Source organism: Bombyx mandarina, chromosome 03, assembly GCF_030267445.1.
Source record: "Bombyx mandarina strain Sakado chromosome 03, ASM3026744v2".
In the NCBI taxonomy this organism is placed as follows: Eukaryota; Metazoa; Arthropoda; class Insecta; order Lepidoptera; family Bombycidae; genus Bombyx; species Bombyx mandarina.
In genome coordinates, this window is record NC_143210.1 from 386,178 (window position 1) to 412,069 (window position 25,892).

Genomic DNA, 25,892 nt, shown 5'->3' on the forward strand with positions numbered 1-25,892 from the left:
ATTATAGTCCTATAGATAAACCTCTTGGGTTTGACATCTGAGCATCTTCTTGTCGCAGATGACTCTGCTTACTTCTCGCCGCTTTAGCCCGCGCTGCGGCTATTCTATTTTGAATGTTGCATTTTAAGTTCCCAGATCTGTGACTGTCACTTTTCTCAGTTCTTATTTACGTGGACTACGACTACCAAGAACATGACAACTAAGGACATTCTGAGTCGTCACAAGTAGTTTCGACAAATCTGCTTTCTTTCTCTTTGTTTGGGAGGTGGGACATGCAATATAAAAATTGATATAACATCTTCAAGCGGGTTGTGGCAATTTCGTCGTGATCTCTAATCGCTACGGCGACCCGCACAAAATGGGTCGTGAGCTCTTATCTTTATAATGAGCGAACCACCTGGTGGAATAGGTTCTACTACCTATGGATATTAGCAATGCCAAAAAAAATACTATGGCGTTAATTACCACGCAATAGACTCCATAAACCTTACGAGAAGAAAACATTAAATGTTTTTATTTATTTATTTACCAGTAATCACATAATTACACGTTTAAATACAGCACCTAAAGTTTAACAATTTGCCATAAACTTTCCGTCCATCAGAACTCAAAACTTCAGTGGAGAATACAAGTACGTCTACGGACAGCTCTCAAGAAGATGTCGAGCCCAAAGAAGCCTGGATGCGAGCTCCGGGCGGAGGCGTAACAGTAAAGAGTGGCGAAGATGCCTTATTAACTTGCGTGGTACTTGGAGCTAGAGGACGTCCAGTCTTCTGGAGGAGAGCCAGAGACCTCCAGTTATTAACAGCTGGAGCTGTAAGAGTCACAAGAGACGACAGAATACAGGTGCTTCATGATGACTGTGAGTACACCCTATTTGTATAATTATTTTCACAGGGTAGCGAGCTCATTGTCCACTGGAACACAGTGGTCATTTAACGTCAGATCCAGTGATAATGGACACCGTGTGACATTATCAATGAACCCAGCAATATACACATATTTATATATAAAATCTCATGAATGGAGATATTTGATAAAAACGGATTATTAAAACCCTTTTTGTTTTTTAGCTGAAGAGCCGCTCCAAGGTCCCGGAATCAAGAAGGGCGGTGACGTGTGGGCGCTGGTCATCAAATCTGTGAAGCCTTCAGACGCTGGTCTTTACATGTGTGAACTGAACACTGAGCCTCCAGTTAGAAGCTTTCACAGACTTACTGGTACGTTCCTTCTATCAGACGTTCAATTTAATTTTACCTACGTGAATTTTGTAGATTATTATTAGATAAATTACTCGATTATTTTGTAGATATCAAACCAAAGCAAAAGTTCTAGTTTGCGTAATTACTTTAGGGTGTCTTGAGAGCCCACACGTGTAGGTACCACAAGAAACTCAGAGCCTACTCTTTTCGTAAATATTATTAAATTAGTACGTTTAATAATGATAACTAAAGTGGCGGATGAAAGGCGATTGCATGCAGCAGAGATGCGAATGTTGCGATGAATGTGTGGAGTAACGAGAATGGATAGAATACGGAATGAATATGTTAGAGGAAGTCTGAAAGTGGCACCTGTAACAGAGAAGCTGAGAAGTGTGCGTTTGGGATGGTATGGGCATGTGATGAGACGAAATGAAAATGAGGTTGGTAAGAAAATGTTAACAATGAATGTGAAAGTATATAGAGGTATAGGTAAACCTAAGAAGAAATGGATGGATTGCGTGAAAGACGATTTGGGTAAGAAGGAAGTGAGCGAAGAAATTGTATATGATAGAAGTGTATGGAAGGAGAAAACATGTTGCGCCGACTCCAGGTAACTGGGAGAAGGGCAGGATAATGATGAATGATGATGAATCATGATAACTTGAACTAAGAAGGTCGGTGTTGCCACGTACTGAACAAGGTACATCGATTGAGTTATCCGACTTGAATACGAAACAGACTAAAGCGGCTGGAACCACTTTCAACAACAGACGAATTTAATAGTTGAAGCAGACCACTTTTTTATTTTTGACATCAGCTCAGATAGTTTGAATAGTTTTTGATTTTGTGATGGCGTTTAAATCGGCTACAGGATATAGCAACTAGAGTGTGGAATATCAGATCGATATATTAAAATAATGTCTTCTCCTGTTTATGCCTGTAACATAAATATGTGTAAATGCCTTTCAATTTAGTGAAAAACTAAAATAAAAATTGAAAAAATCTGTAATATTAATACCTCAAAATAAAAAAAAGGAACTTACTCGTGGAACTGACAGAGGTAGAGCTTGCTATGATTCTAAACTTCTGCGAATCCGAATTATTTAATTAAAACCCCTCGTGTATTTCTGTTGAAGAGCACGATGCGTCCTACCTAGGTAACTAACTTGTATATTGTTGCTTTGTCATCTTCAAGCACAGTTTGTACTCTGTTTGAAAAATAACAAGGTGCTGTAATTGTCCCCAACTGAATTTTCCTGTTGGTTTCAGTGATATCAAGAGGTCTGACTCCTCCCGAGAACCGCAACATTACAGACACGTATTCAGCCTACACTCCCACGCTGTCGTCAGTGGCCATGGCACATAACTACACGGATTGCTGTCTCTCTTCTAATGTCAGTAAAAGCTGCTTGGGATTCTGCAGCATCCAGACTATACTCGAAGGCACTGGACAGGACCCGGAGACTTGTCAGCCGGATTTTCCTGCTATAGTCAAGTATGTCTGATATTTATTCCAAAAAAATCCTCATTTGACAATGAGAATGTCGGATAAAGTTATCCTATATGGTTTTTCCTGGTTACATTTGTAAACGTCTGCGGTACAGCTAAGTTGCTACCTTTTAGCATTAATAACGTATTTTCAAGCCTTTTTTGAAGAGCAACGTGTTCTAACATCGGTCAGGGCAGTACACACACACACACGAGGACATGTTTCTCTCCAAACGAACCTTGGTAAAATCTTGAGTATCAAGACTGCATTGTAAAAGTGTTTGATGATGTCAAGGTGTATGGCGGACGGTCGCAACCACGTGCCCTGCTGCGTCCAAGAGCATGTCCCGGATATATGCCAGGACGTGTGCCGAGGAGAGTTTACTCCGGTCACCGATAACATCAAGACGCATTACTCCTGTGCTTCTTACATGGAGAAGACATTAGCTTGCATTGTCGAGGGGATCGGTGAGTATAGTTTTAGGATTTACTTACAATTAAAAAAAGATGTGTGGTGTCGTGGGATACCGGATAGTAACGAAGTTCCTTATTATAAAAATATTAATTTTAAGTTCTATTCGAGGTATAAAGAAAATAAAACTGGAGGTTTCGCAACAACCCACTGTCATTCGGTAACGTGCGAACTTATTGTGGTACACTTCATTCACGGTTGTTTTCATAAGAGTTAGTATTGCGCAAACGAACGCTCTGAGATCGTGGTCAATGAATGATAAAAAAATATGTTATTTTTTGTACGTTATTACAAAGTTAAGTCGTACACTGTGTGCATTACCAATAAAAATCTTACGTTACGGACGTTTTTTCCCGGTTAGGGTACCCCTCGGCATCGTCCCATAAGGAATTTCGTTCCAAAACAGTAAATTAATATTTCTTGACATTGGAATTGGATGTAATATAAAAAGATCATACCGTTAAACTCTCTCCAAGTGTCAAAAATTATCCATAAATTTGAGGTTAAAGAAGACCGTCACTACTGCACCGATCTTGCTACGCTAAAGAGCTAACCCTTACGACAGCGATAGCGCTTATAGATTAACACGAATATTCAATCTATAAAAGAGCTATCGTTTCAGAACTTCTGCCAAGTCCTCCAGAAGACGTGGAAGTGGAGCCACTGAATGAGAAACAGTTGAATGTCTCGTGGAATCCACCAGTCCAGAACGCAGACACTATAACCGAATACATAGTCAATGTCACAACTTTGAGGTCTTTTGATGCTCACCTCATTGACCCGTCCGAAAGTTCTATTAAGAATAACACAGTGAGCAAGCCTATTACAGTGAAGGTATCCGCTAGTAAATCGTTCCTAGTGCTGGACGATCTACTGCCTTTCACGATGTATGAAATAACTGTGACTTCGTATAATATTCACGGGTCGAGTCTGCCCAGTTACGCTATCAGGTGAGTTTAGTTGCTTTTTATTGGCGTTACTAGTTCATAGATGCGAATACCACTGGCGACCAATAGACTTGTGGTCAAATTAAATTATGTTATCACAGTCGTAACACAGTAGAAATATAGGCTTATATGCATGGGATTTTAACGTGCATTACTTTTAAGTATTTGTTATTTTATTGAAAAAATAGTATTGGTATATATTTTTTTATTGCTTAGGTGGGTGGACGAGCTCACAGCCCACCTGGTGTTAAGTGGTTACTGGAGCCCATAGACATCTACAACGTAAATCGGTCACCCACCTTGAGATATATGTTCTAAAATCTCAGTTTAGTTATAACGGCTGCCCTACCCTTCAAACCGAAACGCATTGTTGCTTCACGGCAGAAATAGGCAGGATGGTGGTACCTAACCGTGCGGACGCACAAGATGTCCTACCACCAGTAAAATTAATTTAATTATACGAGCTATTATTGATTTTAATGAAGAACATATTTTCTGGTACAGCGCATGTTATAATTTTAATCACATTGTCACTGACATGCAGATATATACTACACATACTTTGAACTAATAAAAAGAGCCGCTTTTAGGTCATTAACATTAACTCCTGGGAAGATGAAGACCACAGAAGTAGCAGCAGCTCCCAAGTTACCGGACGTGAAGAAATGCTGTGAAGCAGGCGGAGTCAATCATTATGGTTGCATCAGTAAACTATGTGATCCTACTAAGACTTTTGAAATTGAGGTAGGCGATACTATCTGGCCGCAAAAATCAAATAGATAACTTTTATAATAGAGATTGTGTCCGTTCCATTACGTTTATAGTTAATGCATGTAGAGAACAGTTAGTGTCGCTCATAGCAATGTCAAGGTCGCAGCCTTGAACCCAAAACTGTTCCGACCTCGTTTGAAGGAGGATGTGTCCCAGCGCTGCGGAGCAGATGTTTTATTGGAAACGATCTGAAATTGTCAGCACAGATCAAGTAACAGGCTTTAATGATTTTCGTTCTGCACACATCACGAAGAGCACACCACAAAATCATTCATAAAAGCAATAATAGGTTTAACAACTTTCCCGATCATGTTTTATTATTGACTAGCTGACCCGGCAGATTTCGTAGTGCCTCAATCGATAAATAAAAGACCTAAACTTTTGTATAAAATAAACTTAAAACAAACAAAAAGAATTTTGATATTTATCTACCTTTTAAACCTTCTCTGGACTTCTACAAATAATTCAAGACCAAAATTAGCCAAATCGGTCCAGCCGTTCTCGAGTTTAAGTGAGACTAACGAACAGCAATTCATTTTTATATACATACCTAGTCAGGTCATAAATTCTGTCACATGTTTAATGTAAAATAATTGAAACAAGTTTATTCATTATGTAACCATTCATATACCAAAATGAACTTAACAAAACATAGATTCTTGTGACACTAAAGTTTATTCAAAATGACCTCCGTGATTTTGAATACAGGCCTTCAATCTGCGCGGCCAGTCGTCTATCGCAGCACGAACGAGGTCCATGTCAATATCGGCGGCTGTCTTAATCAAGGATGTCTTGAGTGACTCCAAATTGGGATGAGGCTTTGAGCACGACTTTTCCTCCTAGTGTTTCCGTATCTTGTAATCTAACGGATTCAAATCTGGACTGGAGGAGGGCCAGTCTTCGTGCCGGATGAAGTCGATTTCACGCGCCGCTAGCCAGTCTTGTGTGCTCTTCGCTCTATGAGCTGGCGCCGAATCTTGTTGGAATACCCAGTGCCTGTTATTGAACATGGTATGAGAAACAGGTTCCACAAGGTTCGTCAGGACTGTATTTTGATACACAACTGCATTCGTTTTTACACATTTCTCACAAAAATGTACCTCTGTTAAGCCCCAATAAGAAACTCCCAACCATAACATGAACGAGGATGGAAAATGACCTCGTTGGACACGCGGAATACGGTTGCTCGCTTCTTCACTACTGTGTGCGTACACCTTATCATTTTGTTTGTTGTAGCTCTCTTCTACGGTAAAAATTTTTTCATCGGAAAAAAGAATTTCCCGATATTTTTTTCCCGCGTACCGCTTCAACAAAGCGCGGCATCTCTTCAGTCTCAGGTCCATTAGACGAGCATTCAAACGATGTCCTGTTTTTCTTCGATATGCCCGAAGCCCTAAGTCTTCATTTAACACCCACTTCACCGTGGTTCTGCTTAACTCCATCTGAAGGGCCAACAGTTTCTGCTTACGTTTGGGATTTCTTTGAATTCGCGCCTTCACAGCTTTTATCACTGCTGGAGTCCTAACAGACCGAGGGCGACCACTTCTTGACCTGTCGTCTACACTAGAGTCTTCATTGTATCGTTTGATGGTACGATAAACGAATCTTTTGGTTATATTAAAATTTTTCAGTATGTTAAAAATTTGAATTGGCGCGTAACCGCAACGATGCAACGCAATAACTGCAACACGGTCTTCTTTAAGCGTCCACTCTATATTTAAAAATGAGTAAAATTCAAAAAGTATACATTTTTATTTTCATGAACAATTCGAAATTCTAATTCAATATACTTTTTTGTGGCCAGCATTCTAAAAGAAAAGTTTTTACTGTGTGACAATACTTATGACCTGACTAGGTATATAGATTAAGCATCGAAACGTTCGCCCGTCTTTGCGAAGCAAACTAATCAAAGAAAATACATAATCTATTATAACCCACTGTTCACGTGCATCCCACCCCATCAGTGACTAACGCACCATCATCCAAATGGCACGTTTCTAACCAGCAGCTGCAGGTGACAGATCTGATGATATGCGCGCCCTGGGCTGGGATCACGTTTGGATGCCTAGCTAATGGAATGGACCACACCCCTTGCTGCCGAGCTCGCGGTCTACCTGACTCCTGTCTTCCCCTGTGCAGTGGAAATATTACGTCGATTGACTTCAATCACTTTAAGTAAGTTACTTACAAAGTAAGCTTACTTATTTATTTAGTTGCAGCAACAAGGTGATCTTCAATACAAAACGTTGATAAATTGACAGATGTCACCTCAATTATAAACGCAATCGACTGTGCAATAGTTGATAACTTCTTGAAGTTAGAAAAGTAAATATACAATGAGTAATTTTAAGAATTATAAAATTCAGAATACTACTTTGTCACTAAGTAACAAAATTATTAATACCTACACTTATTAGAAAAAAATATATATAATATATTTACATTAAGTTTTATTTATATTTATAAATAAATTTTTGTTTATAAATAAAACTTGATTAAATTTAATTAATTATGATTAGGTTATATTTAGTTAGGAAATGATCCGCGCCAGATTTTTCCTGTATGTTGTAGGACAATTAGGAAAAGCATCTATTTGACCTAAAATTGACCTAAAATTAGTTCAGTGCAATCAGACAACTCTGAACGAACGTTGACAGAGACCGCACTATCACTATTTGTGCACTATTCAATTTTCTATTCAATTCTTCCATCAGATGCCTTCGCTATATGAAGTCCTACACCAACTGTCTGCTCCAAGGGTACGGGGTTCTACCAGGGCCACCATCTAAGCTATACCTAACAAATATCGACACAGACTACGCCGTGGTTCATTGGTCACCCCCTACCGTCCTTGCAGACACGGTGCAAGCCTACAACTTATACTATCGCTCGCTGCAAGTTGATGACGATTACAGAGCTTTGGAATTTGTAAGTTCTTGTGCAACTTTTTAAATGCTGACAAGCTATAACATATTTCTATGATAAACTGTCGACTCTGGTAGCAATAATATCCACTTATTACTAACAGATTATCAATCGTGTACACTTGTTACACTTTAAATTAGTGACTTCAAAAGAAGATAATTTTGTTTTTGCTGTTATGATCGCTTTTTGACAACGCAATCGCACATTGACAACCCTCGGCAATAACTAGGGGACAACCCACTAAAGACAATTGCTAACACTCTTCAATGAAACACACGCTTACTGGTGGTAGGACCTCTTGTCAGTCTGCACGGGAAGACACCACCACCCTGCCTATTGCTGCCGTGAAGCAGTAATGCGTTTTGATTTGAAAGGTGGGGCAGCCGTTGTAACTATACTGAGACCTTAGAACTTATATCTCAAAATGGGTGGCGCATTTACGTTGTGAATGTCTATGGGCTCGAGTAACCAATTAACACCAGGTGGGCTGTGAGCTCGTCCACCCATCTAAGCAATAAAAAAAGGCTGAAAACCATCTGAATTCCTCCACCTGAGTGGTAATGGATAAATCCAATATCCCAGTATAGGTAGATAAACACGGCTCTGTTGGCAATTGAACATGATGAACTCTTTTTTTATCAGGTTCACTCACCGTACATTCTAGAAGATCTGGAGTCGAATACCGACTATGAGATATACGTGGAGGCTGTGAACGAGCACGGTGTTGGGGATCCTTCACCCAGACTCATATTTAGAACACAAAGTCAGGTGAGTCATACAACAATATACAGGGGGCATGTGTGGAGGGTGCGAGACATGTTTCTTTGATTAATTGGTAGTAACTATACTTGAGACCTTAGAACTTATAGCTCAAGGTAGGTGGCGCATTAACGTTGTAGATGTCTATGGGCTCCAGTAACCTCTTGACGCCAGGTGGGCTGTAGCAATAAAAAATAAAAATAAAAAAAACCTTAGACAGCAAGCTACAGTAGAATTGACTTGTTTTGTATACGGCGGATAGCGTTGTAATATTTATGAGCATCGATAACCCTATAATAAGCCATATTCATATAATAACCCTATAGTAAGCCATGAGGTACTTTAATCGACGGGAAGGTTCATTTTTAAGTTTTGTAGAAAATTATTAGAAATGATCAATACTTAATTAAAGTCGTAAAGTCTCTTGTGGCAAACCCGAACATTCTAGGTCATAGAAGAAGAAATAGAAGAGGCAAACGCTTATAACGTAACTGCGTGCTGCGAAAGAGTTCAGCTGGCAGGAGTGTGCATGCCGCTCTGTTCTTACGATGCCAAAATGTCGGACCTCAGGACCTTGGCTCCGCTGTGCGCTCAGGAGTTCCACAAGATACTGCGATGTGGTGCTGGAGGTGAGCTTAGGCAACACCTGTTCTCACATTCCAACAGTAATCTTGTACGATCACGATAGGGATTTTAGAATAACAATAAGCTAATCATCTATCCATATACGACAACGACTCTGTGGTGGAACTATAACGATATCTCATCGAGAGTTTGATTAGTACTGTTACGCGCTGAGGGTTCGAGATAAATAAAATTTCACCAAAGTACAATTTAAAAACTGTATTAACACATAAAACACTTATACACTTTACAAACACTTTAAAACATTCAACAAACACTTTAAAACTCTCAATTCGCTTGTTCCGCTTCGCCTCAGGTGATCCGTTCGCTGTTTCGCTTCGATTACTGACTGACTGCGTGCCGTCTCTACAACGCTTTTACCTTTACTTGACTGACTTCGTGACTGTAACACTTTTATAGCCAATACCTCATCCCTAGAATTATCCAGAATATTCCACACATCTCTAGTAGTAGTTTCCGCTATCTGTCAATAGATAGCGTTGTAATTCTCGAGCATTCTGGATATTCGTTCGTCTATTCGGCGATAGATGGCGTTACTCTTACCGGCGTAACAGTACCAATGTTACCTTAACTATATAAAAACCCCGATATCAATGATCAGGTCGAAACCACGAGACCTGCTGCGCCAGGAGGGGCGTCCCCGGGATCTGCCGCGGAGTGTGCGCCGGCGCCTACACGGGGAGCGTCAATACTTGCGTGCCTTACATCGGCAATATCGTGCAGTGCTTTGAGGAAGGTTAGCTATATACCATCCCTTTACATGCAAGAGGATGTTGTTCTCGTAAGTAAGGATAAGGACTTGTAAAATTATAACTTTTATATCGGATATCGCCCTTAAAAATATATTTCTAAGCGTGCTGGGTGATTTCGGCACCTTTTGCGAAATATCTAGATAGACAGTTGGAAGTAGTGCAAGGTAGAGGGGGAAGAGGTCGACCGAAGAAGATATGGATGGAGTGTGCGATTGACTATATGAGATAGAGCGAAGAGTGAATGGTGAGATGACGGCTGATAGAAGAGAATGGAATAGAAAAATTTGATGTGCCAACCCTATCTAGAGGAATAAGATGGAGACAAAGAAAACATGTGTGCACGACTAGAGAAAAAATATTGTGGAATTCTACGAGAAAGTAGTCTATAAAACCTAGGTGTAACGTTAATGATATCAAAATAATTAATTACAGTAAACTCGAGATTTTTTTGTCACAAAATCACAGATTTAAATCTGTCGTCCCTAATCAGGCACTGGTATACTGCCCGGTCCCCCTCGAGAGCTCCACGCGGTCATCTCGTCGAAGAACTTGTATCTGGACTGGGCGGCACCACAAGACGGTGCCAATGCTACATCCTACATTGTCTTCTGGCAAAAACTGGATAACAACACCCACCCGTACAGCTACAACACCATGCAGTCCACTTACAACGTGAGTTAATTCTAGTAGGACCTGATGACTCTTAGTTTCTTTTTCCTAGCTTTAAAATATACCTAAAGAATCTATTACGATTTCATAGCTCTACTTTGTCAAAATGTAGTAGTTATAGATCAGGATAACAATTCAATTTTATAACATGCCTGCCAAAGATAGCCGTGAATTTTAAAAACCCTAAAACTTCGACGATTTCATTCTACTTAGTACTACTATTCTTAAACAATACTTATTCCATTTCATTTTAATGAAATCTATGAATTACATACATTAATTGTACTGGTGGTAGGACCTCTTGTGAGTCCGCGCGAGTAGGTACCACCACCCTGCCTATTTCTGCGGTGAAGCAGTAATGCGTTTCGGTTTGAAGGGCGGGGCAGATGCTGTAACTATACTGAGACCTTAGAACTTATGTCTCAAGGTGGGTGGCGCATTTACGTTGTAGATTTATATGGGCTCCAGTAACCACTTAACACCAGGTGGGCTGTGAGCTCGTTCGAATGTTTAACATTTAATTTTAATGAAAATTATGAATTACATTTATTTATTTTCACTTGGTGTTATTAGCAAATCAAAACAAATGACACGATGGTCACCATCCAACACGAGAGCTTGGAGGTGAACAGCACGTGCCACGTGTTTGTGGTGGCCGTCAACGTGCACGGCTCCTCGCTGCCGTCCAGCATGTTGCTGTTTAACGTTACCGAAGGTACGCGACCACTCCTATTCCGGGACAGACTTATTCTCGAATACAGTGTTTTTTATTCCCCGTGTAGACAGACGAGCATACGGTCCAACTGATAGAGAGTACTTACCTTTGCTCATGGACGTCAGCAACGCCAGGGACAGAGCCAAGCCGCTGTCTACCGTTTAATACTAGTTAGTTTCTTGAACGAGCCTCCAGCGTTCAGGGCGCTGTTCCAGTTCCATACAAATTTGAGTTAGCTTTTACGCGAGCGAGATCGTTAAAAAACTCGCACTGAGCACCCAGGAAATATCAGTTTCATTAACATTGTCAATGTTCAGTAGCTAGCTTCGGCTACTTTTTGTTTCGTATCTCCACTTTACTTAATAATAGGGCATTAATATTACAGATGAAACATGAATTTTATACTCGTTATTAGGTTTTCTGTTCAACCAAATCCTTATTCTCAATCTGCTTCAAAATCAGAACTTATTATAAAAATAAAATTACCTTTCCCCAGAGGAGCAAGAAGTTTCTGGTATCCCATCCCACCCACATTCGCTGTCCGTATCGTCACACTCCGCCACGTGGCTTACCCTGACCTGGCAGCCACCGCAGTTCTCGCAAGCTGACGAGAAGATCACCTACACGTGCGTATTTTAGTAGCGGGTCTCTGAGAAATTCGAAAATTTTGCGATTACTTGAATAGTGACATCTGAAACTATAGAATTTATAGTATAACTAGCAGACTCGGCAGACTTCGTAGTGCCTCAATCGATAAATAAAAGACCTAACCTTTTGTATAAAATAAACTTAAAATAAACAAAACAAATCCGTCCGACGGAGGACACAAAGGAAAAACAAAATTGTAATTTTTATTTAATTCCAAACATTTTCATATTTATCTACCTTTTAAACCTTCTCTGGACTTCCACAAATAATTCAAGACCAAAATTAGCAGGCCATTGGAGTCTCCGCTCAACTCAGATCAGCTGACTTATGGTCATTTGCCACAAACGCAACATAATATCAAAAACTATACTTTTAGATTATTCTTTAAATCTCCAACTCAAATGGGTGCAAATACCACGAATATCACCACCACAGTACCTGGGTATACGTTGGAGAAGCTAACTCCGAACACCCAGTACATAGTGTGGGTGAAAGCTCACGCTGCAGCTGGAGACTCCTTGCCTTCGGAGACTTTACTGGCTTGGACGGATCCAGCATATCCTGCTTATGTGGAAGTAAGTATCTTAAAGCAAATCATTCAATCAACAACCCTGACTCGAAATTGGAAGTTATCCCCTCTGATGCTTTCAAACCATTCCTGGCGATTTTGTGTTAGTTCTGATTTCGTGTTTTGTTTTTCATTAATTTCAGTATTAACCATTAACTAGTTTAACACTTGCTAATATAATCACTCGATCGATTAGTATACTTGATTTAACAGCAAGTATTTTCCAGCCCCCGACGGTAAACCCCGTGAACCTGGTGATGGAAGGCTCCAGCATGACAATCCTTTGCATCGCCATGGGAACACCGACCCCAACAATCTCTCTATATATATCTGGTGAGTGCTGTCATTTGTAAAGGAAGATTATTCTTATTCTAATTCAGCATCTCTGGCAGCATTTCCGAAGATACGGATACCGACCCTCCTAGAACTATTATTACTAGGTAGGTACTGCATAATAGTACTCGTAACTTATTTTCTCCATAGCTCTCCGAGTTTCTAAACTTTGTTTGTATAGCAATGCTAAGACATCCAATTAGACAAATCCGTCATTTCTACTCGAATATGAATTTCATCAAAATAACTTGCCTTAAAATGCCCTCAAGTGAACCACTGTGCATGGGCTTCGGTAATGGCTTAACACTAGGGGAGGTGTAAGAGCGCCTGCCCATGTCCTCCGCTACGGGCAAACCGGGCCGTCGCAAATTACCAATTAATCAATGAGTACTTAGTAATGAGAATGGAAAATTATTGAGCATCTCTTTGTTGTCATCGTCTTTTGTGATTTAGGTAAAATTTTACAACAAATATTTAAGCTCCATGATGCTCCGACGAAGCCTCGTTTAGGGACCCGATCCTCAGATTGGATTGTAATAGAATTTTCTTTTCACTTTGATTGCTCCATAAGCCCTTTTACTGAGGGTATTCAATGACTCTAAATTTGGAAAAGTATTTTTGTCTTAATTTTCGTCATTTTATGACAAAGACAATTTAAGACAAAAACTCCCTATTGTTAAAATTGATAAGGGAATTATTTTGATTGGAGACGATCAGAGGAAGCTCTAATGAAAGTATTATCTCCAGGTCGTTTAGTGAGGCAGGATGTTACCAGACATATGGTGACAGTGATTCATAACGTTACTCGGGATATGGACCAGATCTCCTGCTACGCTGACAATGGTTACGGCACACCCATGCAGGCTTCCAGAAAGATTAATATATCTCGTAAGTAAAAGTACAAATGTTAATTGCGTGTTTTTGGTAGTGTAGACGTCATTTTTGACAAGATTTATTTAAAGAAATGATGCTACTAGTGGTCCCGCAGTAGTCGAAATTCGACTTTAATCAATTGAAATTTTTATGTTTAAACATTATTATGGTTCTATTGTCAAATACTATTATACTTATATAGTATAATGACAGATTTCGCCAAAACTACACTATACATCTATATATAGTTATATGTGTGTTGTGTCAAATACATGGTATGTAGTGTGTGTAATGTTTTCTTTACTAATGTAATATATCTTACAATCATTATTTTAAAAAAATATTAGCATTGTGCACTTCTTCTCTATATTCTCTATAAGTGTGGAAAATTTCATACTCCTCCGTTCTCGCAATTTTCGTAAAAAGGGATACAAAGTTTTTGCTTCACGTATTAATTTATAGATAATTGTCGTCGAGAACCAATAAAAAAAAGGAAAACTAAAGCCAAATTTTGTAAAGGCTATTTATACGAAAATATATTTATATACGAGATGTACCTCCGTGATTTTACGATTACATTTTATCACTGGTGGTAGGACATCTTCAGAGTCCGCACGGGTAGGTTCCACCACCCCGCCTATTTCCGCCGTGAAGCAGTAATGCGTTTCGGTTCGAAGGGTGGGGTAGCCGTTGTAACTATACTGAGACCTTAGAACTTATATCTCGAGGTGGGTGGCGCATTTACGTTGTGGATGTCTATGGGCTCCAGTAACCACTTAACACCAGGTGGGCTGTGAGCTCTTTCATCCATCTAAGCAATAAATAAAAACATGATTTTTACCGAAATTTTAATTTAACAAAAATTCTGAAAATAAAGTTTGAGAAGTGTTACAAGAAACAAATTTCATCAACTAGATGTGCCATCGATCCAAGCGTCAGGCATCACAATGGCGGCGGCCGGTGACTCCGTGATTCTGGAGTGCAGAGTGGAGGCACTTCCCAAACCTACCGTAGCCTTCTGGAGGGACCCTAACGGTAGAACTCCCGTTATTGACGGACCTAACTACAGTATACAGCTTCAACCGGATCTGGAGGTGAGGCAAATAAGTTCTTGATCATAGCAGTCTCGATTTCAATTATCAATCTTACAAATATTGCAGAATATTACCAGTTTTTAAATCGAATACTTTATTCGCAATCTCTAATTCATTATCATGATCACGAATTAGCAACAAATTATGTATTCATTGAAATCTTCAAAACTATACAATTTTCAGGAACCAACCAAATATACCATGCGTCTGATCATCAAGAAGATATCAGAAGCTGACGAAGGAGACTACTTCTGCCACGCTGAGAACGCCTTCGGAAAAGCCCTGAGGCCAGTCTCGGTTAGACTACGACCTACGACTCCTCATCACAATGTCACCGAGTGCTGCGCTCAGGTAAGAAGATAAATTAAGATAAGACGTCAAGTTCTTCGACAAGACATTTCACTATCTTTGGATTTGTCCAATGGGAAGGGCCCATTACTTGTATCTTCGCTGTCAAATACAAAATAATTAGTTATTATGTACTTTTTTTATTTATTGCCTTTGTAGGCAGACGAGCATACGGCCCACCTGATGGTAAGTGGTCACCGTCGCTCATGGACGTCAGCAATGCCAGGGGCAGAGCCAAGCCGCTGCCTACAATAACACCAAGTTCCAAGCTAAACTTTCACAGACACCTACACAGAACGAAAGACGTGACTGTTCACTTCTTCCTATGCTTATATTTAGTAACGCGACGATGCTTGACGTATATTTATCTTATTGATCAACTCGAAAACGCATCAATCGAACATGTAACCCGACATTCAAGTGTGTGTGATGGAATAGCAGCTATCGGTTTATGGACACGCTTGTTTCTCCTCTAGTGTTTGTGTGTTGCTGGATCTCTCAGGACAGCAGATTATTTAATCAATATTGTACCAATTTATGCAACAGTTCTTTCTACCTGAACACTAACATCAGTAGTAACGCAATTTTTTATAATCGTGGTATTGCACGCTTCGTCAAGACTTCGTGAAAAAATGCCCAAAATAATAACATTTACACGAATGTAGACATTATCCCGCACTGTCTCGTCATATTTGTTTACAAGGAACTTTTTAAGCTCTTGCACAGCTTTTATCGCGCGCTTTGAGCGTGGTGACTGAATTAAGAAATTCCGTAACGAAAATAAAACCTATGTGATTATATCGGCAGTCGAGTTCAAGTGAAGTAAATGGTTACCTACGAGTAAAGAGACATATCGATATCGAACGTAAACCCGTCAATATTGACATGAGGTCATCGTATTTTCAATTTTATTATTAAAACAAAGAGCTGTTATTTCCCTCGGACGGTAATGCACGAAGCTTAACACGGGTTCAGGCCTTGTGTATCAACCCGTGCGTGGCAGCGGGCCGCACTATCCACAATAAGAGCTCGTCAGGTTTGAGCCCCAGAGCGCACCTACTAGTTATGGTTACGCTGAAATAGCCTCTCAAGGCTCTCAGCTAGGTAGGAAAAAAAAACAAGAGCGTTGCTTGTGGGTTCTTTCTACAGTTTAATCTTGTAAATCGATTATTAAATAATGTAAATCAAATTATTTAATAACCACCAGTTAAAATAATTTGTACTCCAGATGAACGTGTCCTCGCAGTGCATAGACGCCTGCAGCTTCCACCTCGACATGGACAATATCATGGACCGTCCGGAGTGCATGAACGACTTCGACAAGCTCATGAAGTGCGCTGCCGATGGATCCGGTGAGTTTACGAAGTGCACAAGAATTACATAAAAATACTCCAAAAAAAAAAGATGTGTGGTGTCGTGGGACACCGGATAGGAACGGAGTTCCTTAATATAAAAATATTAATTTTAAATTCTATTCGAGGTATAAAGAAAATAAAACTGGAGGTTTCACAACAACCCACGGTCATTCGGTAACGTACGAACTTATTGTGGTACACTTCATTCACGGTTGTTTGTATAAGTATAATAATATTTGTTATTACGACTTATCGTACACTGTGTGCATTACTAATAAGAATCTTACGTTAGGGTACCCCCTAACCGGGAAAAATTGTCCGTAACGTAAGATTGAAGAAGGTACCTCTTCGCATCGTCCCATAAGGATCGTTCCAAAAGTCAAAATCCATTGATACACCGAGAAGAGAGTGATAATTGATTGCTTTGTCTCTACCTATTTATTTTTAGATCACCTAATTACTTATGCTTAAGTAAATTCTAATGTGCAGATCTCTTAAAAAACCTACTTATTTTTGTTCGTTTGGTTAGAGCAGTGATTGTCAACCACTGTTCAGCGGCACTTTTGTGTGCCGCGAAATTTCAAAAGTGTGCCGCCAAATTTTGCCAATATATAATGATGATAATATTATTAAATTATATCAAATAATTTTTTTATTGTTGTAATTAATCCCTTTTTAAACGTTTCAATATTATTAAAGCATATATTAGTTTATTTCGTATATTTAATGGTTTTTTATAAGCGTTTTATGCTGTGTTTTAGAAAGTAAATAGTTTAAATCTTTTTCTTTGTGTGCCGCCAAATTTTAAAATCGTTTAATGTGTACCGCCAAATTTTAAAATCGTTAAATATGTACCGCAACAAATAAAAGGTTGAGAATCACTGGGTCAGAGCCTCTAATTTTAAATTAATGTTGTTTATTTCATTGTCCTTCCGCTTTCGATAGCAAACAGACCGTGAATAAACCGCTTTTAAAGCCGGAGTGTCAATACAGTACCTTCCCAACGTAAACGGAAACTATTCTCATTTGCAGACCGACGAGTATATCGTTTCAGCAATTTCATATTTAAACAAAACTTGAAAGTCAACAATCCATTCGCTCAACTTCGACCGGTGGCGTTGTCGGCGGGGGGCCGACCGCGTTCTTCGGAATATAATTGCGATTCGTTGCGTTATTTGACAACAACTTCTGTACTCAATTTTAATATTTTTCAGTCAATTTTTACTAGTGGTAGAACCTCTTGTATATCCACACGGGTAGGTACCACCGTCCTGCCTATTTCTGCCGTGAAGCAGTAATGCGTTTCGGTTTGAAGGGCGGGGCAGCCGTTGTAACTATACTGAGACCTTAGAACGTATCTCAAGGTGGGTGGCGCATCTACGTTGTAGATGTATATGGGCTCCAGTAACCACTTAACACCAGGTGGTCTATGAGCTCGTCCAACCGTCTAAGCAATAAAAAAAATCGATTCCAATTAAAAGTGCGTTTGTCAAGATTCGCATGCATTTCATGTTTCCAGCACCTATTTATGATCTTATATCCTTGTACACCAGATCATCGTAGTTGCTGCGCCTCTTGGGGTGTTCCGCGTAGTTGCTTGGAGCTGTGCCGAGGAGGGTCAGTGACCAGGTCGTGCGCCCTGCAACACGCTCGACGCGCCCTGGCCTGCTTCAGAGACGCGGGCGGGAAGCTGCCCGGCCCGCCCAGGAACTTAAAGGCACATGTAGCTCCGACACCTAACGCTGTACTATTAAGGTTGGTTATACGTTACATTTTACAACGCCCTCCACACGGCCAGAGACAAGAATAGATGGAGAAAGATCGTGCGTGCGAAGGTGATACAAAAGGGTGGTCACGACCCTCAGCAATGAGGGATACGACGCAAGGAGGAGGATGCGTTACAGTAGGAAAAGCTAAACATACTTTAGAAATACCAAATTTATCCCGGTAAATGACAAATCCTAGACCACAATTTTGTCTGGTTTCAATTTTATTTCAAAAGTTCAAAAACCTGGTTTTAGTTCCAATGTAACCAAACATCTAAGTCGCAACCGTAACAACTTTGTAAGCTTGAGGTTGACTTCCAGTTGGGATCCTCCACTCAAGAACCCTCAAACTGTGTACCTATATCGCGTGTTCTGGCGCGCCTACGGAGCCAAAGTCCCGGAGAAGCTGGACACCAGCGAGACCAGCGTCGTGCTGACCGGTCTCCAAGATGACATCAGATATGAATGCGTCGTGAAAGCTGCTAATGACGTCGGTAAGATTTATAAAACCTTATTAATAAATAAATGGGTTCTTTAAACAGCTGTGTACATATTTCGATAACGGCTGCCCCGCCCTTCAAACCAAAACGCATTCCTGCTTCACGACAGAAGTAGGCGGGGTGGTAGTACCTACCTGTGCGGACTCACAAGAGGTCCTACCACCAGTAATTTTGTTGGTTTGATTTTTATTACACGATGTTATTCCTTCTCCGTGCAAGTAAATCGTGAACATTGGTATCGTACGTATTTCATTAGATAAATTGGTACCCGCCTGTGGGATTCAAACACCGTTGTATCGCTAGATACGAATGCACCGGACGTCTTTTCCTTTAGGCCACGACGATTTCAACTTTTTCGACGACTTTTATGTATATGATCTTTAGTTAACATATTACTTTGACTGATTTTAAGCACATATTTAAAATTTATAATTGACTTTTGTCAGTCCTGCCACGCTGTGATTACGCGTCTGTTCCGTGATTTAAAGCTCTCTGAAACAACAAAAAAGCGCCATTAAAAAGAGATAAACATCGAAGGAACCAATGCGACCCAGCAATACATTTCTCCACCAGTAAAGAAATTCGTATGAAATCCTTCCAGGAACCTCGTCTCTCAGCCCGTCAATAATGTTTACAACCAGCGGCCAAGAGTCTTCAGCCGCAGCAGCCCCAGTGGCGACTGGATCCGCAGCACCTGCAGTGGGCGTCGCCATGGCATGCGTTGTTGTTGCCGCTATTCTACTTGCAGCAGGATTCTACTACAGGCACAGAAAGGTAGGGTCAAAAACGAGCAAGTAAAGTGTATATATAATACTCGAAGTGCTCACCAACAGTCACAAGTGCTCACTTTGTGATGATAACGATTATATTATCAAATGGAGATTTATAGTTGATTAAAAAAGCTCGCAAACAATGAAAAACCCACATTACTCACAAGTCACAACAGCTCCATTTCCCACATTGAATTTGGACAATTAAAATTATTCTTAGGACTTGTAATATGAACTCAATAATTCACTATCGCAAGTGCTAATATCATTTGCCAGTGATAATGATAACTCTTTGTAAGTCACGCTATTGCTATCGATAATCCGATTAAGAGTATAAAAGTTAATAAAAAAATAGTTATTATCTTTGGTTTCCGCGAGTTATAGATATAATTAATACTATGTAATCCTGTAAAGTATTGGAGACGATGAAAACTATATAATTACAATAAAATATGCGAGATTAAGCCATAAACGTAGTCATAATAATAATAATAATAAGCAGTCAGGCTGGACAATGCCCGTATAGTCCCTAACGCTCTGGCCGATTGTTGTCCACCTCGCCGGAGTGTGTCCTGCCGTCTTCTCAGGCGAGGCAGTATTTAACACACAATAATAATATTATAACCAAGTGGCCAGGATTATTTCATTAACAACTTTCTCTGAAACATGGTTTTCTTGACTTTGCTGTACCTTATTTATTACCAATACCAACCGCAACCAGTTCTTGAAAATGGTCACGTTACGCTCTATTGGGACTGATCTATTCGATAATAGATCGATAATAGATGGATTGGTCTATTGTTACCAATAAGCCAGAAGTTGTGATAAAAAATCGGTCTACGCATCGAGCAGTGTTGGTGATATCACCATTTCTCATAACGAGAACTTCGCGAAGGCAGAAAAGGACAAATTAATAAAATAATTATACCTGGCTCACGAGACTACCGCCATGTGGCATGTTGATTCTACCATCATGGTTCCTATAGTTGTGTCGGTACACGGTTTGATAGTCGAAAAGTTTCGATTAACACCTTAAGAAACTTTTGTTATCCAGCTGGGTTCGGGACCTGATACAGAAGGCAGTTATCCTCAATACTGCGCGTATTGTGAGGAAGTTTCTCACTTTGTAGTCCTAACCACTGGTGGGTTGTGTCGTAGACACCGTCATCAGCGACAATTATATTAATATAAATATTTTTCGTCCGTGCAGCGTTTATTCTCGGCAGACTATCCCATGATCTGTAAGCGGAGTAAAATGTCCCTTCGGAACAAGGTGACAAAATTGTAATACTTGTATAAGGCCCGTCATGACTTACGCGAGTGTGGTGTTCGCTCACGCGGCCCGCACATACGTAGACACCCTGGAATCCCTACAATCCCGCTTTTGCAGGTTAGCCGTCGGAGCTCCGTGGTTCGTGAGGAACGTTGACTACACGACGACCTGGCCCTCGAATCGTTCCGGAAATACATTAAGTCAGCGTCGGAACGGTACTTCGATAAGGCAATGCGTCATGATAATCGCCTTGTTGTTTCCGCCGCTGACTACTCCCCGAATCCTGATCACGCAGGAGCCAGGGACCGTCGACGCCCTAGACATGCCCTTAGGGATCCATCAGAACCTTTGAATTAGACGCCTTCAGCTCTAACACTAGGAGCAAGCTTAGGGACCCCGGTAACCGTACTCATCGAACTCGACAAGGAGGTCGACGTGCAACCTAACCCATGCATCAGCCCGCTGAGTTTCTCACCGGATCTTCTCAGCGGGTCACGATTCCGATCCGGTAGTAGATTCATTCGCGAAGCAGTTGCTCTTGAGTTGTTAGGTCTCCTTCGGAGGCGCTCGGGCAGCTGTTAGCAAATCCCACCCCTCCTGGCTGAGGCTTTACTCGCTCACCTGTGCTAGTGAAACTATACTATATTTTATGAGAAATAAACACAATCGGCAAGTTTCACGATAGCACAACCGTTATAAGCGGCAACGAACGATTCCAAAACATAGACACACAGTCACATAAAAGTGAAGATATATAGAATAGAACGTGTCTAAAAGAAGTTCAGCAAATAAGGCTGTCATTAGCTTTGTTTTTAAATTAATTTATTAATGTTGTCCAACATATAAAATGCGAAATTCCTTTTTACCATAACACTCATGTAATTTCCAGAATCTCCGACTGAAGGCACAAGGTGGAGTGGCGTTTGAAAACCCAAGTTACCTGAGAGAACCAAACCCTGACACCGTCATTAATGTACGTACGGACTGTATTATTGATTGATATGATTTTGAACATTGTCTATGCCATTAACAGGGACCGTAGAGCTTCCACATACAATAGCCTAAGGTGCATTTTCTCTTTATTTTGGTGCCTAAAACAACCTCATGAGACCAGAACAGATACATGCAGCACTGAAACTCTAAAACCTTGAATAAGATGCTGAACGCCAACTGAACCGCATCAGCTTAATCCTTGTTTTTTCAAACCAGGGCACCGTACCTAACGGCAATGCCAATGGCGGAAACGGAGTCACAAACGGCGTCTCCAACAGCGCAGCTTGGAGACAAGAAACCCTTCAGAATCCCGGCACAGCAGTGCCCACCGCCAGGGAGGTGGAGCCTACTCTTTACGAGGAATTGAAGCTTGGACAGGACGGAGCTGGTTTCAAGAGGCTGAAACCATAGCAGGAGGTAACATGCTTATTTGGTGGTAATAGTTTTTTGCTTTAAAGGTTATGTTAGCGCACAGCAGTTGGCGCTTGTGGGTCATGTCTAAAGGGCAGGTAACATGCTTATTTGGTGGTAATAGTTTTTTGCTTTAAAGGTTATGTTAGCGCACAGCAGTTGGCGCTTGTGGATCATGTCTAAAGGGCGCTGACATTTTTTCCTGTAAATTATTAAAATTTATATAAATATAAAAAATAATATATGTATTTCATATCCAATAACTATTCAGGTTGCGGTGCGGTCGCCGCTACGCTCGCCGCGGTTGACGGCGCGCGTGTCGCCGCGATACTGAGCACCGCAGCGCCTCACGCGCCTTATGTACTGCGTATCCCTACCACGCAGATGGAGGGGGGCCGGAATGTACCGTTTGTAAAGTATTAAAAATAAAATAGATTAGGAAAATCTGAACTGTTCTCAGATGTAGATCCTAAACAAAAGTAATATGGCGACAGCGGTGTGTAGATAAATAAGTACCTTAGTTATTTAAATATAATATATTTTCATTAAAGTATTTTTTGTGATTTAAACCAAAAAAAAATGAAGACCTCACTAAGCCCTTTTCCACTTCATGTAAATATCAATCTAAAATGTTCTGATAATAAATAGTTACAGGTGTTATTTTATCATAGTATTTCCGATAAATAAAAGGTTGTATGTATTCATTCATAAAAGTTTAAACTCTTATAGCGAATAAAAAAATCACACATCACGGCAACGATGGTTCGTTATTGTTGTACATTTAACCCTTGCTCTAAATACATTAAGCTCAATATTGTGTGAACGTTTCCAGTTACATGAATCGGGTGAATTTACCCTCCAATTATGAATTTATATCCATTAATAGAAAGAGACGGCCATAGTTTTGTGTACTCCAGCCTCTAGTAATGTTCACAGCGGGAGACAACGGCGTGTCTCTTTCTAACGGTGTGTGAGCTATATTCGCTAACCGCCAGATATACCGTCATGTTATGACGTCACATCACAATATGTCAATGAAACATATTTCTATTATAATTAGTATTAAATTAGTGAACAAAAACATGTGCCTTCATGTATTTTACGATAATAATATTAACTAGTGATTTTTGGTCTGTATAAATTGTAAATATTCGTAGTGCGTTCTCTTTCTAACAAAACCGAAGCTGGTTTGGTTTTTATGTTCTAGATTAACATAATAATATTCGTTGAAGTTGAAATCAGAGTAAAACTTTTTGTAAAAAAATAAAAAGTGTATTATTGAATATTTTAGAGTGATAATTATAGATTTTTCCTAGAAAATTAATATAAAAAGCATATCAATTCAGTTACCATTTAATTATAATTTTATTAAAATTTATTATTATTATAATAGTTAGATTGAATATCGTTTGGACATCATCTTTGAGATCAAAGGGCCAAGACTGGGCAAGCACCGAAATGTTTTAGCTTTTCTGAAACAATTATTATAAACGTAAAATAGTGCGTTCACGAATGCTCACCACAGTCGGCAGTTTCTTCGTAATGTATGGACAATGTTAATAACATGACAGATTGCATGACCATTGCACTGGAACCGCTTGCTTGTCTTCTTGAATGAAGTTGAAACCTTAGCAAAAATAGTGTTAATCCCTTTTGTTATTTTATCTAATAAACTAATGGACTACATTGAAAATGACCTGTGATTATCGTAACTGTTCTGTTAATCTTGCTCAAGCTGTGTATGTGTGTGTAAATAAATATAAATGATCTCAATTTATAACACTGTTTTCCATAGGATTCCCGTTTAAGGTTTTTCGTAATTGTCTGCCCCGAAATGTAAAGTATTTGGTATGTGTATATTATTAACTAACTTTGTAAATTCGTTGCTTTACCGAAATTCAACAATCCGTTATTGCTGAAGCCAAATATTAATATTTCAAATATAATATTCCACAAAAAATAACAACGAGAACGATCTTTCTTTCTATTTTATCTTCCTAATAATTTTATGAAACTAAATAAATATAAACATACACAGTCATGAGCTATCTCATTTATCTATTGTAAAAACATTCCATAGATTTATTTACAGTTGTTTTTAATGATAAATAAATGGAAATTGTAAAAACATTCCATAGATTTATTGAAAGTTATTTTTAATGATAAATGGATGTGATTCGGTTTGTAAATAATTAAATGGTAAATAAAATAATTTGTGTTTTACTCAACTATAATGTATTACAACTGTACAACAGTACTGAGCCCCGACGCGGTGTCGTTGAGGCCGTCGCGAGGCCGAGCGTAACCCATAGACACAGCCCACTGATTTGACGTGACAACGTAAAATTATAATTCGATGGAGCCGGCTGCACGCACGAAAAAACATGACTCATGAGGCGTTCCATTAAAGGCTTGAAGTGCAAGCGAGAGCGCACAACGAACGACAAAGAGGCACAATCGGCCTCCGCGTTCGGCAGCGTTCGATATCTGTCTCTCTCCTACTTGAGTGAGCGATGCATCCGCTTGGACAGCTGCTATACATTAATACATTTACATGTTTTCGTCAAGTATGAAGTTCAGTGAAAAGTGAATGTGGTGTCAATTGTCCATACAAAATATCTATCAAACAAATAAAATTAAAATTTTCTTTTGAAATATAAAACCCTTTCCATCAGTATTTTCTTATGACGTTGTCACGTTCAACTATCGTCAGTAAACCGACTTTACAGAAAACCGACTTTTTTTTTGCCGGATCTTCTCAGTGGGTCGCGTTTGCGATCCGGTTCTGCGAAGCACTACTCTCGCTAGGGCCAATGTTAGGAACACCTTCGGTTTGAGCCCCGAGTGCTCACCTACACGCTAGGGTAACGCTGATATAGACTCTCAAGGCTATCAGCATAGGTAGGTAAAAAATGGCTCGAATGGTGATAGATCGACTAGTGTGTCATCTGCCTATCTCAGCCTCTCCCTAACGTGCTGACAATAGGCAATAGGACCCTGATGATAAAACTTCGAAAATATACGAATGTTGATTAAAACGATTATCGATATTTTATCTATATATTAATACGTGAAGCAAAAACTTTGTATCCCTTTTTACGAAAATTGTGTGGACAGAGGAGTATGAATTTTTTCACACTTATATAGAGATAGACTTATATAGAGAATATAGAGAAGAAGTGCACAATGCTAATACTTTTTTTAAATAATGCATAAAAAATACATTAAATCAATAAAGAAAACATCACACACACTACAGACCATGTATTTGACGCACACACGCATGCATACTATTTATTGTCAAACTTTTGTTCTTGACGTCAGTGGTCAAATTGAGAATAGATTAAAATCTTGTTTGTCTTTATTAATATTTTTTTATAGTGTAGCCTTGGCGAAATTTGTGATTATAGAAGTATAAAATACAATCATAATAGGGTACAAACTTACAATTCCAATTAATTATAGTCGAATTTCGACTACTGCGGGACCTCTAGTATAATTAAATCGGTGACTAAATGTAATGATTTTGTGGCGAAAGCCATCATACAATACAAGATATTTGACAGATGCCTGAATCTCGCTTACGACGTTTTCAAGATAAGCTTGCCTATACAC

The 25,892-nt window shown here is 39.6% G+C and overlaps 1 protein-coding gene across 4 annotated transcripts in view; it reads left to right on the plus strand.

The window, feature by feature from the left end:
• Nucleotides 1-23,547, plus strand: part of LOC149503226 (Ig-like and fibronectin type-III domain-containing protein 2) — a 136,772-nt gene extending 113,225 nt beyond the window's left edge. For 2 of the 4 annotated variants that reach the window (XM_089738958.1, XM_089738961.1), the window contains 26 exons: nucleotides 605-862; nucleotides 1,074-1,220; nucleotides 2,472-2,697; nucleotides 2,986-3,158; nucleotides 3,785-4,112; nucleotides 4,700-4,853; nucleotides 6,886-7,055; nucleotides 7,595-7,808; nucleotides 8,448-8,573; nucleotides 9,013-9,193; nucleotides 9,811-9,945; nucleotides 10,452-10,633; nucleotides 11,204-11,345; nucleotides 11,842-11,971; nucleotides 12,370-12,568; nucleotides 12,789-12,894; nucleotides 13,642-13,782; nucleotides 14,683-14,861; nucleotides 15,045-15,212; nucleotides 16,438-16,561; nucleotides 18,118-18,319; nucleotides 18,652-18,824; nucleotides 19,432-19,604; nucleotides 21,763-21,846; nucleotides 22,083-22,283; nucleotides 22,549-23,547. In XM_089738958.1, coding sequence (XP_089595084.1) covers nucleotides 605-862; nucleotides 1,074-1,220; nucleotides 2,472-2,697; nucleotides 2,986-3,158; nucleotides 3,785-4,112; nucleotides 4,700-4,853; nucleotides 6,886-7,055; nucleotides 7,595-7,808; nucleotides 8,448-8,573; nucleotides 9,013-9,193; nucleotides 9,811-9,945; nucleotides 10,452-10,633; nucleotides 11,204-11,345; nucleotides 11,842-11,971; nucleotides 12,370-12,568; nucleotides 12,789-12,894; nucleotides 13,642-13,782; nucleotides 14,683-14,861; nucleotides 15,045-15,212; nucleotides 16,438-16,561; nucleotides 18,118-18,319; nucleotides 18,652-18,824; nucleotides 19,432-19,604; nucleotides 21,763-21,846; nucleotides 22,083-22,277 — 4,310 coding nt within the window. In that variant the 3' untranslated portion in view covers nucleotides 22,278-22,283; nucleotides 22,549-23,547. The remainder of the gene's footprint in view (nucleotides 1-604; nucleotides 863-1,073; nucleotides 1,221-2,471; nucleotides 2,698-2,985; nucleotides 3,159-3,784; nucleotides 4,113-4,699; nucleotides 4,854-6,885; nucleotides 7,056-7,594; nucleotides 7,809-8,447; nucleotides 8,574-9,012; nucleotides 9,194-9,810; nucleotides 9,946-10,451; nucleotides 10,634-11,203; nucleotides 11,346-11,841; nucleotides 11,972-12,369; nucleotides 12,569-12,788; nucleotides 12,895-13,641; nucleotides 13,783-14,682; nucleotides 14,862-15,044; nucleotides 15,213-16,437; nucleotides 16,562-18,117; nucleotides 18,320-18,651; nucleotides 18,825-19,431; nucleotides 19,605-21,762; nucleotides 21,847-22,082; nucleotides 22,284-22,548) is intronic. The other 2 variants (XM_089738973.1, XM_089738967.1) reach the window with 2 other exon arrangements.
• The last annotated feature ends 2,345 nt before the right edge of the window (nucleotides 23,548-25,892 follow it).